Below are 15,508 nucleotides of genomic sequence, written 5' to 3'. Positions count from 1 at the left end.
AGAAAAGTAGTAACTTGTAAGAGGCTTTTAACTCTGGTTAACACAAAAGGAGCATAAACTGTTTTGGGAAATGAAATATAGATTGTTTTCCTTGAGAAAAAAATATCACAGCTTTATTTTTCTGAGTCCTGTCTTTCCCCTACTCATTCGTAACAGGTAAAAGCATTCCAGGTCCTCTTCTCTCTCCCTATCCACACATGCACGCAGACAAACCACGCCAAATAACTATAAAAAAAATATGTGTGTGCACATTCTGCAAGGTTGCTGTATGTCCATGCCTGTTGAGTCTGCTTATTAAGAGCGAAATGGAAATGTGTTAGAAGCAATCGCTTGATTTATTCAGCAGCCCGAAGATTCCTGATGTTTATCGGGGGCACGGCAAACTCATTGGGTGCAAAAGGTTATCTAAGGGACAGGTGCATTGTTTCTGCCCCTGGAAAGCGTCAAGAGCCGCCGCTCACCTCTCGCAGAGTGCTGGCGGAGGCTCTGGCTTCCCTTGGACCTCGGCTTCAGGTGAAAGCCATGGATCCCTAGGTGGTCAGCTATGAGCTTCTTCCTCGGTTCCCTGCTCAAGACCAGAACTGTACTCCTTCACTCATTACTTTTTCCGCAAACCCAGTTTGTGGCGCTCTCCTTTTTTTCAAGGTGCTGACGCGGAGAAGAAGCAGCAGGAGCAATTGAACTAACCTTCTCTCACTGCGCCCTCCCCCCGAGCCCGCTTCCCTGTTCTCGCAATTTGTTATCTCAGTGTAGACACAAAATACCAAGGATTTAGCTTAAAATCAACTTCTCCAATCCAGCGAAGTTTAGCCAGTGGAAATTCGGCCAATCTTTAGTTTAACAAATAGTTTTACTCTCACGTTTGCCAGAAACATTTTTAAAGGTCTGCTTTCTGATCTCTCCCATACACGCACTGTATTGGCTTTTTCAAAATCTATGATCCTGAGAACCAGAATATACTTTTCCTGAGGACCCTGAGGTGAGAGTGAGCGCACTGTTAGTTTCTGTGACCGACTCAAAAATGTAGTTAAATGTTTTCTACATAAGCATTCAGTCACAAGGACAAAATTAAAGCAAACATCATCTTCATTGGAAGAAGCAGAATTGTTTGGAAAGAAAAAAAATGAGAGTAGCTCAATGATTTCCTAGGACAACTGCAGGAAATTGATTTCCTAGGACAATTGCTCATTGAATCAATGAGCCCCGATACCCCTTTCCCCTCAAGTTCTTTTGCATTGTTCTCTTTTCCTCTCCCTGCCTCTCTCACTCCCCCCAGAAAGAGGAGAGAAAGTGAGAGACAGAGGGAGGAAAGGAGAGAAAGCTTGTGTTGTGTATTTGAACTACAAGAAAAGCTTTCAGCCTGGCTAAAGTTTTTATGAAGTGAAATAGCTACTCCTGGTAAAGTTCACTACCCCTGGCTAGATCCTAAGAGATCTCAATTTCTTGCAGAAATTGTTGGGAATGGAATAAGGAAGCATGGAAAGATCCTGGAGAGATTCTAGAGGCACAATTGTACTGCAAGTTTGGGAAAGGTTTTACCTCACAATTTAATTATTGACTTAAACACTTTTCTATATAGGATTTCTGGTACTATGTGAAGGCACAAGGTCTGTAACGGAATTTTTCTTCAAAACCCTTGGGTCACACAAATGTGCATTTAATAGAAGACAATCCAAATCTTCAAGGTCATTTTAAACTGTTTTTAATGCTTATATTAGAATGAAATAAGTAAGTGACAAATAGAAGTTATTTTCACGTTTATTTTTATCATTTGCAAAAGGAATACATAAAACAATGGCAGTTGGCTTTGCTAAATTAAAATAAAATGATCTCGAGTAGAAAACGTAAAAAAAAACCGAATCAAGGTAAGTAGAAATGGTAGCAAACACTCAATAATAAATAAGTTTTCTAATATTAACAAAGCAGAATAAAATTGACCAAATGCTTTTGACACTACCAGATGTGGTTTTTTAATTTAATTTTTAAAAACAAACATTTGCAGAGAGCTTAAGGATAAGTGGCCGTGTTTAAAAAACAGAAACAAAACTGGTCTGCAATTGGCAGTTGAGTTTGTCCCAGAGCCGCAGCAGTAGCGGCTGATAAAGTGCGTGCACCAAGTTTCCTAAAAGACGCCAAGGTTCTCGCGGTCCGATATACATACTGGGTATGTTTATACGATATAGAAACCTCAAAGTTCCTTGCTTTCTGACAATTCCATAGTCCAAAGTTATCCACTTTGGAAGCATTAACTTTGCGTTTCATAATGCATTGTGGGAGACAACCTCGGAATACTCACTCTCCACACGTGAGTGCGCGCAACACACAGGGATGGATGCCCAGGGTATAAAATAAATCAAACACAAACCAGCGACAGAGAAGAAGATGCGACGTTTTAGCAGCGTATTGGCAGCAGGGAACTAGAATAATGATGCTATGTATGAGTACATATAATTATACCTTATCTCTCTACAGGGGGAGCAGACTGTGGGAGGAAGAACCCAACTTTAACAGCAAGCTTTCACCGAACAATATGGACGATAGGGAGTTTGGAACAGCGGCGGCTTTTGCAAAGCATCAAATGTAGCTGCCATCTGAAGCCAAGCCGTTGCTAAACAACGACCATCGCTTAGCAAAATTTAAAAGGGTGCGGGGATCTTTACCCGCGGGGCTTTCCGCGCTCTGGGAAAGGGTGATTTTGTTTCTGTCTCAGTTTTCCGGGTTTCTGTCACCTTCCTAACTTGCCTCATCCGAGTCACTGTAATGGGAATGGGGGGAAAACTCTCCGTCGCTTCTGTGGGACCGCGGCGAAGTTTTGCTACTTTCTTCCTGCACTGGCTGCAGGATGCCCCCAGGCAGCGAAGGCGACAAGTTCTTTTGCGCCATCATCGCCGTCAGGGCGCTGTCCTCGAAAGTCGAGAAGTGCAGAGCTTCCAGCTGCATCGAGTATCCTCCGGCGGAGGCCGGGGCCGAAAAGCGAGTCCGGCAGCTTCCGGGCGGGGCCGGCCGCTGCCCCACTCCCGAGGCTGGCGGCGTCCCCGCCGCGGTCGCGGTGCCCGCGCCTGCTTCGTAGGGGACGGCGGCGCGAAGTTGGTGGTGTCCGCTCTTGCATGATGCTGGCGGTGGCGGCGGCTGGTCCCCGCCGCTGGGCGTTTGAAGCAGCTCGGACAAGGCGTTAATGTAGATCTGGGCCATCTGCAGGGTCTCGTACTTGGACAGCTTCTTGTCGTTGTTGAAGGACGGGATAACGTTGCGAAGCTGGTCGAAGGCGTGGTTCAACCCGTGCATCCTGCGTCGCTCCCTGGCGTTGGCCGCCAGCCTCCTTTGCTTCTGCACCCCGTTCACCTGTTTGCTGGAAGGGGCGCGCTGGCGGCTGCAGCCCAGCTCGTCTACCACCACCCCGCCTTTCAGCTTGCACAGCTGTTCCCGCACTTTCACCGGCCCCGGGCTCTTGCTGCTGCCACTGCCGCCGCTCCTTCTCACCAGCTCTCCCCGGCCGTCCGCCTCGTCCCGGGGCGCCGCGGCCTCGGAGGCACCCAGCTCTGGGGAATGGAGCAAGTACTGGGCGGCGCGTGCCGTGCAGATGCCCTGCAAAGTGGGAGCCAGCCAGGCGCGTGGGTCGGTGCTGTCCAGGAGGGACAGCTCGGCCGGATAGACCGGATGCTCTCTCGTCTGCAGGGTCGCAGGTGGCTGTGATGGCGGCGGCTGCGGGAGGTGGTGCGGCTGGGGATGGCGGTGGTGGTCCCCCAGCTCCTTCACTTCAGCCCACTCTTGTGCATGCAGCAGGCGGGACATTGCACTGCAGAAGCTCGGAGGCGCAGGGTCGGAGGAGCCGCTGGCAAACAAGCTCAACAAAAAAAACCCTTCCCGGGTCTCTACTGCAATGTCTTATTTTTTTTTTTTTCCTCCTCAACCCTCCCCCACCCACTCGGAGATCACACACCAGGTCGCGTGCAACGAAGCTTCTCCGGTTGCTGAAGGCGCTGCGCCCCTTTAAAAAGCGGCACGCGCCAGTGTGTCTCCCCCCGCTCCTCTCCCAGCCCCCTCCTCGCGCCGGTCGCGTGTCTGCTCAGCCAATGGAGGGCGCGGGCAGGCGCGTGCGAGCAGCCAATCAAAGAGTTTTTACACCCGGCGAAAAGTTCCTGCTAATACAGCGCTCGGGCGCCCGCTCTAGGGTTTTTTTTTTTTTTTTTTCCTTCCCTGCTCCTTTCTTTTTCCTTCGTAAATTCATATGTTAATTGCGGGTTGTAATTTGACTCCGGTGTTGTATCACTCCCGCCAGTGGCCGGAGTGCGGGAGCGGATGCGGAGCGGACTCTTGGCTGGAGGCCGAGTCGATTCGGGTCACAAGTGCGCGGCCGCGGGCGGGCGAGCGGCTCCAGGCGAGGCTGGACGCACCTGGCGCGAGGAGGGCCCTCGGGGAGAGGATTGAAGCGCTCCTGCCCTTTGCTGTCTTCACGCTGGGATCGCAGCTCCCACCGTTTGTGCCCACACATTTAAAATCTCTCACATATAATATGACATTACGTATACTTGTATATGCATGCATATAATACATGTATGTATATAAAAATCTTTCATAATCTACGTGTTCATAGATATATAATTGCTAAATGACGTCCACCATTTAAAATCAATGTTAGAATTTTTTTTAAAATGCTGTCTCCGAATACGTTTCTCATTTTTCATCTCTCGCTCTAGATCGACTTTATGTAGTCCTTTTCTTGATGGAAAGTAAAGCTCTGGTACAGTTATAGAATATACCAAATTCCAGACCCCCTCGCCCCCAAATCCCCTCCGTCCCCTTTTCCCAGCACCCTGCGGCCACCTTAGGATGGTAATCTGCCGAAAACTCTCCGCTGAGTAGTGTTAGGGCAGGGATATTTTACAGTTTCAGCAACCACGGTAAGACTCCTTACTAAATGCGGAGCAAGGGGAGGGTGCCCAAAGAAAAATGAAAGGCACCTGCGTTCTGGGCCATTCTGACTGAACACTCTCAAGGTACAGAAGTCCGGAGTTACCTACCCTTCTGACTCAGGAGCCCCAGGTTTAATACGGCGCGAGGCTTCTCCGGAAAACACTGAGAAACCACAGCCTAACTCCCTCCACCCCAGATCTGTTCAGTTAGGGTGTGCCCCCCCCCGCCCCCGCCATGGCCACGGGCCCGAGCGCAGAAACCCGGGAGGTCCTGGGCGAAGGTGGGACGCGGTCTCCGGAGGGAGCACCACCCTCCTCCCGCGCCTGCAGGGGAGGCGGGGGTTAGCTGGGGGAGTCACAGCAAAAAGCCAGTCAGAAACGCCTTGGCCCGGGGCACGCACCTGCTGGCTCCCAACCCCGCTCCGCCTCGGGGCGCTCTCCTGCACCTAACCTGCGGCGCGGCAGTGGGACGCTACCCGCTGGTGCTAGTGCTGCTTTCTGCTTTAGCGGTGGCTGCCGTCCCTAAAGGAGTTTCGTCCTCTGGAAAAGATAAAGAAACGCCAGCAGAGAGAGCTCCGTGGAACCTGGTTTTGCAGGGCCCAGAAACGACCGAAAGTTGTTCTTGCTAGTATTCTCAGGAACTTGATCTAGCCTGCCATTTAGAGCTCCTCGGGCAAAAGAATCTCTGGGACTAGACTGGATTTAGTTTTAGATAGACTGTATATATATCTTCTATAGCTTTATGGAGATGGACTCTGTGTGTGTGTTGTTCATGGTGAAGTACATTTCTTTTGGCCTGAGAATAAACAGGAAGCTCTTTTTCTTCACCCTCCCTTTTCTTTCCTTCTTTTCCATCAGGTGGGCAGAGGAAGCTAGGCATCTGAGCTGGGGGTGGAACACGCGGCCCAGTGCATGGGATTGGAGCCTGGGTAGCATGAAGAGGGTGTCTCTGCAGAGGCTCCTGTCACGGGATGTCAAACACTACGTAATGTGTTTGTAGGGGCTGGATGGTGGCAGAAGCCCCTGAGTATAGGGTATGGCAGTTTAAGCAGAAGGAGGAGGGCTTCTCTGTGTGTGGAGAGCTGGATTCCTTACGTACAGAAGGACTAATGAAAAAAATAAGCATTTGAGGGGGCTTCCCTGGTGGCGCAGTGGTTGAGAGTCCGCCTGCCGATGCAGGGGACACGGGTTCGTGCCCCGGTCCGGGAAGATCCCATGTGCTGCGGAGCGGTTGGGCCCGTGAGCCATGGCCGCTGAGCCTGCGCGTCCGGAGCCTGTGCTCTGCAACACGAGAGGCCACAACAGTGAGAGGCCCGCGTACCGCAAAAAAAAAAAAAAAAAATTTGAGGAAAATAGGAGTAAGGTTTCTCACTGTCAAAGAAGGGAGTTACAAATATGGAAATGGACAAAACTGTAGTGTTGAATTTGAATGGGAGATTTTGATATGAATTTATGGTTTTCAATATGTAAAATAGATGATAGAGGAATAAACATAGATTATAAATGTGGAGTGGGTGTGCATTCCTACATATATTCCCTAGCTCTTTTCCTTCTCGGGGCTTGGGCTCAGCAATGAGCATATCTAGCTCTCAGATTTTAGTTTCCAAAAAAATTGACCACTAAAAAGATGCAGGGTTCCTGAAAAAATGGGCTAATTCTAGGGATGCTACCATCCAATCAGGGATCATCTATGTGCATACTAATCACTTGGGACATTCATTAAATAGATAGATTCCTGGGCCCCTGCTAAATCTACCAAATCAATTTTGTGAAAGGGACCCAGGACTTGTATTTCAAATAAGCACCCCAAGAGATGTCTCACTTTGAGAACTATTTTTCTAGAAGTTTTCCTGTGCTTTATTCAGCTATTTTATAGTTCTCAGAACTTGTAATTTCTGTCACCACAAATATGCTAATCCAGACACCTGTTATCCAGTCCTACTTACTAAACTGTAACCTACGTTTCAAAGTCTAGACTAAATGCTTCCTTCTCTAAGAATTCTTCTCTTGTCACCTCTGGAACCACCATTTATCCTTCAGCAAGGAGGTGAAAGCAGGGTGTCTTTGGGTCTACTACTACACTAATGAAATGGTTTGTTAGAAAAGTTCACATTTGCATTCGTTATAGTTCCTAAATTTGCCTAAGGTTCATTGACCATAGTATCTATATCAGTTATCTATTGCTGCATCATAAATCCCTCCCCCCCGCAAGCTTAGTGGTTTAAACAACAAACATTTATTACATCACAACTTCTGTGGGTAGGTGATTCTGGGGCTGCTTACTTGGGTGGTTCTAGCTCAAGGTTTCTCAAGAGGTTTTAGTTGAGAGGTCAGCTCAGCTTTTAGCATCTGAAAGCTTGACTGGGGCTGGAGGAACCACTTCCCAGATGGTTTATTCACATGGCTGGAGAGTTAGCGCTGGCTGTTGGCAGGAGGCCTAAGTTTTTTGCCCTGTGGATCTTTCCATACGGCTGTTCATGTATCCTATGGCATATGGGCACCTTGCTTATCGAGAGGGAATGATTCAAGAGAGAAAGACGAAAGCTGTACTATCTTTTAGACCTACATTCAGAAGACACATTCTGTCATTTCTACTGTATTCTAGTTATTAGAGGTGAGTTACTAAGTCAAGACCACACCTAATGACAGCGCAATTAGGCCTGGAAGTATGAATTGTGGACAGTACGTTAAAACTACTGCCATATTCCTTTGTTTCATGTTAATTTCCCTGTTTCCTTTGCAAACTTTAATTCCTCTTTATTTAACTAAGAAGGGAAGAGGCATTTTCAGTAATATGAGATAAATATAGCAGAGGCTCTAAAAGTTGTATGTGAAGATTAAAGTAGCTGAACCAATTTAGCAAATCATGAGTGAAAAGTCAGACTTTCTGTTTCTGAAGCTATTTCTAATGGCATTTGTTCCAAAATTTGTAAGTCAACTATCTAGACTCTCCACAGAAACCACATTATGGCAGCTAATTTGCATTGACTTTCCTTTCTTCTCTTTTTTGTGATATCTCTTTATTTCAAAGTCACATTTGTGAATTTGTTTTAATTTATATAACTATGTTCTGAGCATTTCTCTAATGCTTATTGGTGATGGTTAGGGATAGTGGTATGCTGGTAAGTGTATGACAATTGGCTCTCTGAAAAAAGAACATGCATGTATACTTATATAAGTTTATTAAAAATTTTATTGACATGAAGCATGTGTGACACATGATTTATAAATAGTAATATTTGATACTTTTATTGTAAATTCCCTATAGCCATTGATTCTCACAGAATACTTTCATTGATTCTTGTCATTCTTGTATCTATAACTAACTAATGGTTTCACTGATGAAAAAATATAGTTCCTACATAGATGCTGACTGATATTTTCATTTACTGTTAATGAATAAGATGAAAGTGAAATGATAATGAGGATGTGTATTGGAATTCACTTGAGAGTTAATGATGTGAGCAACTTTTTTGCTGACTAAGATAATGATTTTCAAATACAGGAAGAATATGTGCTCAATTTTTTTGATTCCTAAGTATTTGTTATTCACAGTGCAATGGCTACAGACATTGACAAAGTTTTAAGTTTAAGCTGCATTATTAACATTTTCTCTATCACTTTAAGTCTAGACAATCAAGAAAACAATAAATTAAGCCGTGATTTTGGCATTTGCCAATTTCTGTTGGTGTAGATTCTCCTGTTGCTGAACCAAATGGATATATTTGTCCATTGACCATATCTTAATTGATCTCCTTTTCGAATTTTAACATAGTTAAAATATTCTTTGCAAAATTTTCTTTTCCCTTGAGTTGAGGACATTATATCCTTCTCCCTACTTCTCAGGTTGTTCCTTCTTAATTTCTCTTAAGGAAATTTTTCCCTCTAGTTGGTTTGGGATCATGCTTTCATTTCCTTACTCTACATATATCATCTATATGCCAGTCGTTACCAAATTCTTGTCTATCGCCAGGTCCTTTTTCATGGTTTCCATTGCTCTTAAAATAAACACAAACTTTAACAACCAGCACTAATCTGGGGGATCAGGGAATGTTTCCTAAAGAAGTAAGACCTGAAAGTCGAATAGGGGGCAGCTAAAGAAAGAGAGAAGGATGAAGAGCTATTATAACAACAATATCAAGAACAGCAATAGCAACAAAGGATCTTTGACCATGGACTGAAGAGCCCTGCTTTACTGGGCCCTCAATATCTCTTCTGCCTCACCTCTCCTCCTCTTCTACTCTCCTATGGTGCTTTAGCCAATCGGTCTTCTTTTCTTTGCTCATATGTATCCAACATCTTCCCATCTCAGGGCCTTCACACAGCTGTCTATTATACTCTTCCTTTCTTGCCTGGCTCCTCTTTGTCTAGCTACCTTCTGTTCGACTTTTAGATCTTACTTTCTAGGGAAACATTTTCTGATCCCCGAGATTAAGGTTGGTTCCCTCTTTTACACTTTCATGGTACCTTATATTTGTTTCCTTTAGTATTGAAAATCCTTATCAAGCAACACTTTGTGTAACTATTTATTTAATGTTGATCTTCCCTCTGTCACCCCCTGTCCCTGCCAGTGAGGCTATTCTGTTCAGCATCGGGGCAGTTGAAAAAGGAAGCTGGATGACTTCCAGTGGATGAGTCATTTATATCACCTGGTTGTCCCATGCTTCCCCTGTGGTAGTTGGACTCTGGTGGCACTGGTACAGGGCATAAAGATCTGCACATTTTGTGTTCACCCCCGAAGGTCCATCTACAGGATTCCTCCTCCTATCTCCTTGTTTCCACTCTTCCAGTCTTAGTCGCTACAAGTCCCTGATTCACAAGCCACTGCCAGGGAATCTGGGTGTATGCTTACCTTAGGCCATTCCTTTCTTCACTGACACCTGATGGTAAAGTGAGCCATGAAGGACTTCCCCTCAACACTGACTTTCAGGGATTCTCTGAGACGAGCTGTAGTGCAACCGCAGCCTATTTTCAGCTTGCAGAAATATCAAGTCACCCTATCCATGAACCAGGCTTCAGTTCTTCCTTCTTTGTTACCTGTTCCTTTTCTGTTAGCTCAGTAAAGATGAGACATTGATGTAACTGAGTAATGTAAGGGTCTGGGACACCTGTTCATATAACTTACTTATGCTCTCCTGAACTTACTTGGGTCTGATCCAGAATGTACTATTTCCACAATATGATGGATGGCTACTATGCCCTCTCCATTCCCCTTCCCCCACCAAACTTGTGATTAATGTAATATCCAGATCAAGGTGAGCAGCCCCAGCTGCACAGTCACTTAATACCCTTTGGTTAGGAGTTCAGTCCAGTAGCATCCAGGATCTGTTTGGAATGGTGACTAGTTCTCTGCTTCAGATGGCATAGCCTTGTTCCAAGCCCTTAGAAGTCTGTGCTGTGACTTTTCTATTGGGGTTTGCAAAAGACTCTAAATGGCAACCTTATATTCCACAAATACCTCTAGCACCAAGGGATCTGCTGAATAACGTGATCTTAGGGACAAGGATGCTTGTCCCACAGCTTAACTCTGTTGCAAAGCCCCACTCAAAACTACATGCTTCTACCCTGAGAAAACCATAATTCAAAAAGAGTCATGTACCAAAATGTTCATTGCAGCTTTATTTACAATAGCCAGGAGATGGAAACAACCTAAGTATCCATCATCGGATGAATGGATAAAGAAGATGTGGCACATATATACAATGGAATATTACTCAGCCATAAAAAGAAACGAAATTGAGTTATTTGTAGTGAGGTGGATGGACCTAGAGTCTGTCATGCAGAGTAAAGTAAGTCAGAAAGAGAAAGACAAATACCATATGCTAACACATATATATGGAATATAAGAAAAAAAATGTCATGAAGAACCTAGGGGTAAGATGGGAATAAAGACACAGACCTACTAGAAAATGGACTTGAGGATATGGGGAGGGGGAAGGGTAAGCTGGGACGAAGTGAGAGAATGGCATGGACATATATACACTACCAAACATAAAATAGATAGCTAGTGGGAAGCAGCCGCATAGCACAGGGAGATCAGCTCAGTGCTTTGTGACCACCTAGAGGGGTGGGATAGGGAGGGTGGGAGGGAGATGCAAGAGGAAAGAGATATGGGGATATATGTATAAGTATAGCTGATTCACTTTATTATAAAGCAGAAACTAACACACCATTGTAAAGCAGTTATACTCCAATAAAGATGTAAAAAACAAAAAAACAAAAAAACGACATGCTTCTGAGTCAACTGCCAACTGTTAAATAACTCAGAGCTGTATTTCTAAATGTGGCATGTTCTTTCTCCGAAATCCAAAAAGGACTACAAGGCATTATGCTTTTCTTAGTGATAAAAGGTATGAGGAGTAATAACTTGATGGTTTCTCTGGGCATGTCTTAGCATGTCACAAACTTCTGAAATTCTAAAAACATCATCAATTTGGCAGGATCCTGCATCTTTATAATATGCCTCACAAGGGCATTTCTTACAAAGCTACCTTCTGCTTCCCAGCTCCAATTAACGTGATGTCATCAGTAGAATGGACCACTGTGAGGTTCCGCAGAAGTTCCAGGTAAACAAGGTCCGTTTATCACAAGAATGTTAACATGACACTGGGTCAAGATTATGAATGTAGTGTGATTCATGCCAAGTGAATGTGAATCGCTTCTTATCATCCTTCCTGGTGAATCCTCCAGATCAATAGCTGCATAATAAGTGCAACAGTTGCCTGGCAGCTGAGATTGGGGCTCCCACTTGGTTAGGTTCACAGTAGTCTACTGTCGTCCGCTGTGATCCATCTGATTTTTGCAGGTGTTGGAGTGGCAAATTAAATAGGGACATGATGGAGACCACTCCTCTACCATCTGGTGGTGCACACTTTTTTTTTTTTTTTGCGGTACGCAGGCCTCTCACTGTTGTGGCCTCTCCCGCTGTGGAACACAGGCTCCGGACGCGCAGGCTCAGCGGCCATGGCTCACGGGCCAAGCCGCTCCGCAGCACATGGGATCTTCCCGGACTGGGGCACGAACCCGGGTCCCCTGCATTGGCAGGCGGACTCTCAACCACTGCGCCACCAGGGAAGCCCGGTGGTGCACACTTTTGAGAGTGATACTAAATCTCCGTAGTTCCACCCAGTGTGCGGCGTTTTTCTGATTTACTATCTTGGAGGGAAAGTACTTTCAGAAGCTTTCACTTGGCCTCTTCTGCCACTGTGGGCTTTAATCCAAGGTCTAGGGAGCAAATGTAACAGTTTATAACAGTTGCTTAAAATATCCGTCTAACCTGCACTTAGGAAATGGAGAAATGACCATAGTCTTTGTACCCATTGGACCCCTTTCGGGTTAACTTGGGCAGTTTCTATTTACCCACCTGACTTTGAAATGTTCCCACTGTAAGGAAGATCTGTGATAGCATTTTGGTTCTTCTGGTATCAGTGTCAACTCACATGTTTTATTCAACAAAACCTTTAATGTTCTGTGCATTTTTCTTTCTTCGGTATATTACATTGTATTTCCCAGGTTTAGGTCCATTTCAAAAGGACCTATTTCCTAGTTTAGGTCCATTTTCAAAAGAATTGGAGGGTACTTCAGGGAAGAACTGGTATTCCTTTCCATTGATTGGCTCAAACTTGCCCAAGTATAGAAACTAGGAAAAGATTAGTGACTTTTTAGCTTTCATGTCTGGCATCAATCTTTGACCTACCTACTTCTGGTCTTTTCTGTTATATAGATCAAGCAATACCATTGTTAGCTACCTACATTCATTTCCTATTGTTAATACAACAAATGTTGTGGTCAGAGTTATCCAGGGAAACAGAATCAACAGGAGATTCTATATAAATTTATGAATTTTAAGGAATTTGGCTTATGAATTTGTGGAGGATGACACGTCTGAAATCTGTAGAGCAAGCCAGCAGGCTGGAAACTCAGGCAGGAATTCATGCTGTGGGCTTGAGGCAGAATTTCTTCTTCTCTGGAAAACCTCCATTTTTGTTCTTCAGGCCTCCAACAAATTGGATGAAGCCCACCTGCATTACTGAGGGCAAAATCCTTCACTTAAAGAATTATAAATTGACTAGATATTAACAAAATACCTTCACAACAGCACCTAGATTAGTGTTTGATTGAATAACTGGGTATGATAGCCTAGCCAAATCAATAAATACAACTAACCCTCACAACAAATTACTACAAACATGGTGGTTTGAGACCATACAAATGTATTACTTTAGAGTTCTGGAAGTTAAATGTTTGAAATCAGTTCTACTGGGCCCAAGTCAAGGTGTCAGTAGAGCCATACTCTTTCTCAAATCTCTCGGGGAGAACCCATTTCTTTGCCTTTTCAGTTTCTAGAAGCTGCCTGCCCGTCTTAGCTCATGGCCTTTTTCGCCATCTTCAAAGCCAGCATCATAGCATCTTTAAATCTCTTTCTCTCTGACCTCTGCTTCTGTTGTCACTTCCCCTTATTTGATTCTGCCTCCTGCCTCCTTTACCTTACAAAGAACCTTGTTATTATTCTGGGCACACCCAGATAATCCAGCATAATCTCCCCATCCCAAGATTCTTAATTTAATCATATTGCAAGTCCCTTTTGCCATGTAAGGGAATATATTCCCAGGTTCCAGGAAATTAGGATGTGGACCTCTTTGGAAGGATCATTATTCATCTACAGAACTATCCACCTATTGTGTCCCTGGAAACGCTGTGGTCTATTAGCTATTGCCACAGATCCCTGGGGGTCAGGATCCCCGATTTCCATTCTGACTTTGCTTCCCTGTATAGTAGTTACATCCACCTTGACTTTGACAGTTAAGTGGCAACACCTGGCCTCTACTATTCCAGAATCCTCTCATTTTGTTGATACTGATGATCTCATTCTATGGCAACATTCCTGAGGGTACACCCCAGCTTGAAAAGGACAGATTCACAGATTCACAGCATTTTCTCAACAATGCATTCTTCCCACATTAGCACTTTCCTTTTTTTTTTTTTTTTCCGGTACGCGGGCCTCTCACTGTTGTGGCCTCTCCCGCCGCGGAGTAAAGGCTCCAGACGCGCAGGCTCAGCGGCCATGGCTCACGGGCCCAGCCGCTCTGCGGCATGTGGGATCCTCCCGGACCGGGGCCCGAAACCGTGTCCCTTGCATCGGCAGGCAGACTCTCAACCACTGCGCCACTAGGGAAGCCCTAGCACTTTCCTTTTTGATTTAGTGAAGAGAGTTTCTTCTTGGCTTTCCTGGGAAACATAGTCAATTAACGAATTCTCTGGTCTTAAGCATTAAATCCATTCAAGGGTATCCTCTCTCTCTTTAAGTTTTTCCCCCCTTTCTTAAAACTGTGATAAAGCTGTTCTGGCATTTCCACCTTATTTACTGTAAGTCAATGCTTCTTCCAAGTTTAAGAAATCCATCCCAGCATAATATTTGGACTTCTAGGACATAAAATCCTGAGTTATGGGAGTTCCCCTAGGTATGGTAGAACTTTTGGCGTATAGCTCCTTTGCTTCCAAAATAAGAACAGTACTTCCCCAGGTGGGCCATGCTGAGACTTGACCTTAGTTTTATGCCTACAAACTATGAGAAAATGGGGCCAATCTTGAAGAAGGCAAGTATTATCTTGTGAGTCATCTTACTCTTGTGAGGTCTCTGAATGGTCTCCAGGCAAGGGGAGTTGGCTATTCTTGAATAAAAGAAAGTGGGTCACTTGAGGAGGCCTAGATAGTTCAGCAGAACATGGGGATCCATATGTCCCCATTTCATCCTCAGTTTCCCACTTCTTCTCTCTCAGGACCTCGAGTTTAGCATGGGAAATTTGCCAGGGCTGTGTAAGTCTTCTCTGCAATTCTGCTGCTCTTATAATCAGGCCTGATATTCAGCCTGTACTGGCAATAAACGTGGGTGTCATAGAGGTTTTCTGGATTTTACCTTGTGTCCTGAGTTGGTGGTTGGCTGACTTGAGCCTGACATTTTCTTTCAGTGATGTATCCATGGTACTTCACCTGCCATATCTACAGCCCTTTATGGCAACCATTGTCACCGTATCTCTCAAATGGTAGAGATATTGCACACGCTCAGTGTCTCCTCTTCCTCCTGCATCCCAACTCATCGCAGATGAGACTCTTAGCAATAGTAACCCTACCGCATGCCGGGGGTCACCGCAACCCACTTATCGCTAACAATGCACTCTTTGCTGCTATCTGGCCAGGGATTGATCCAATTCCAGAGAAACCCATCTGAGGTTATGCTTCCTAGACCATTTCCAGGATGAATTAGTTTAGTTTGGATTCTCCCAAAAGTAGATCCTTAGACAAGAATTCACATTGTGGTCGGATGGGTATTTGCTTTTAAATTACTTGTTAAATTATTCATAATTTATGTCTATATTTTATGTATTCGCTGGTGTACATACTATATTTCTCAGTTAATTTCTTAAATCTCTCCTTGTCCTACATGACAGAATAAATTCCAGATGAATTAAAAGTTAAGTGTAAAAACGGGAAATTTTAAGCATATCTAGAAGGTAATGTAAGTAAGTGTTTTACTGATATCAGGCTAAGTAAGCATTCTATGCATAAAATTACTGGAAGATTGAATAATTAATGAA

General features: G+C 44.7%; 1 protein-coding gene across 1 annotated transcript; it reads right to left on the bottom strand.

Annotated features, from left to right (window-relative positions):
• Window positions 1-2,733: 2,733 nt before the first annotated feature.
• On the bottom strand, window positions 2,734-3,792 carry ATOH1 (atonal bHLH transcription factor 1; the record flags this gene model as incomplete). The annotated part of the gene is made up of 1 exon (XM_081224883.1): window positions 2,734-3,792. One exon carries the CDS (start codon window positions 3,790-3,792, stop codon window positions 2,734-2,736), a length of 1,059 nt encoding a protein of 352 aa, XP_081081009.1.
• Window positions 3,793-15,508: the final 11,716 nt, after the last annotated feature.

The sequence above is a fragment of the Mesoplodon bidens genome (genome assembly GCF_964165515.1).
Source record: "Mesoplodon bidens genome assembly, chromosome: 1".
Lineage (NCBI taxonomy): Eukaryota > Metazoa > Chordata > Mammalia > Artiodactyla > Ziphiidae > Mesoplodon > Mesoplodon bidens.
This window is presented reverse-complemented; position numbering and strand designations above follow the sequence as displayed.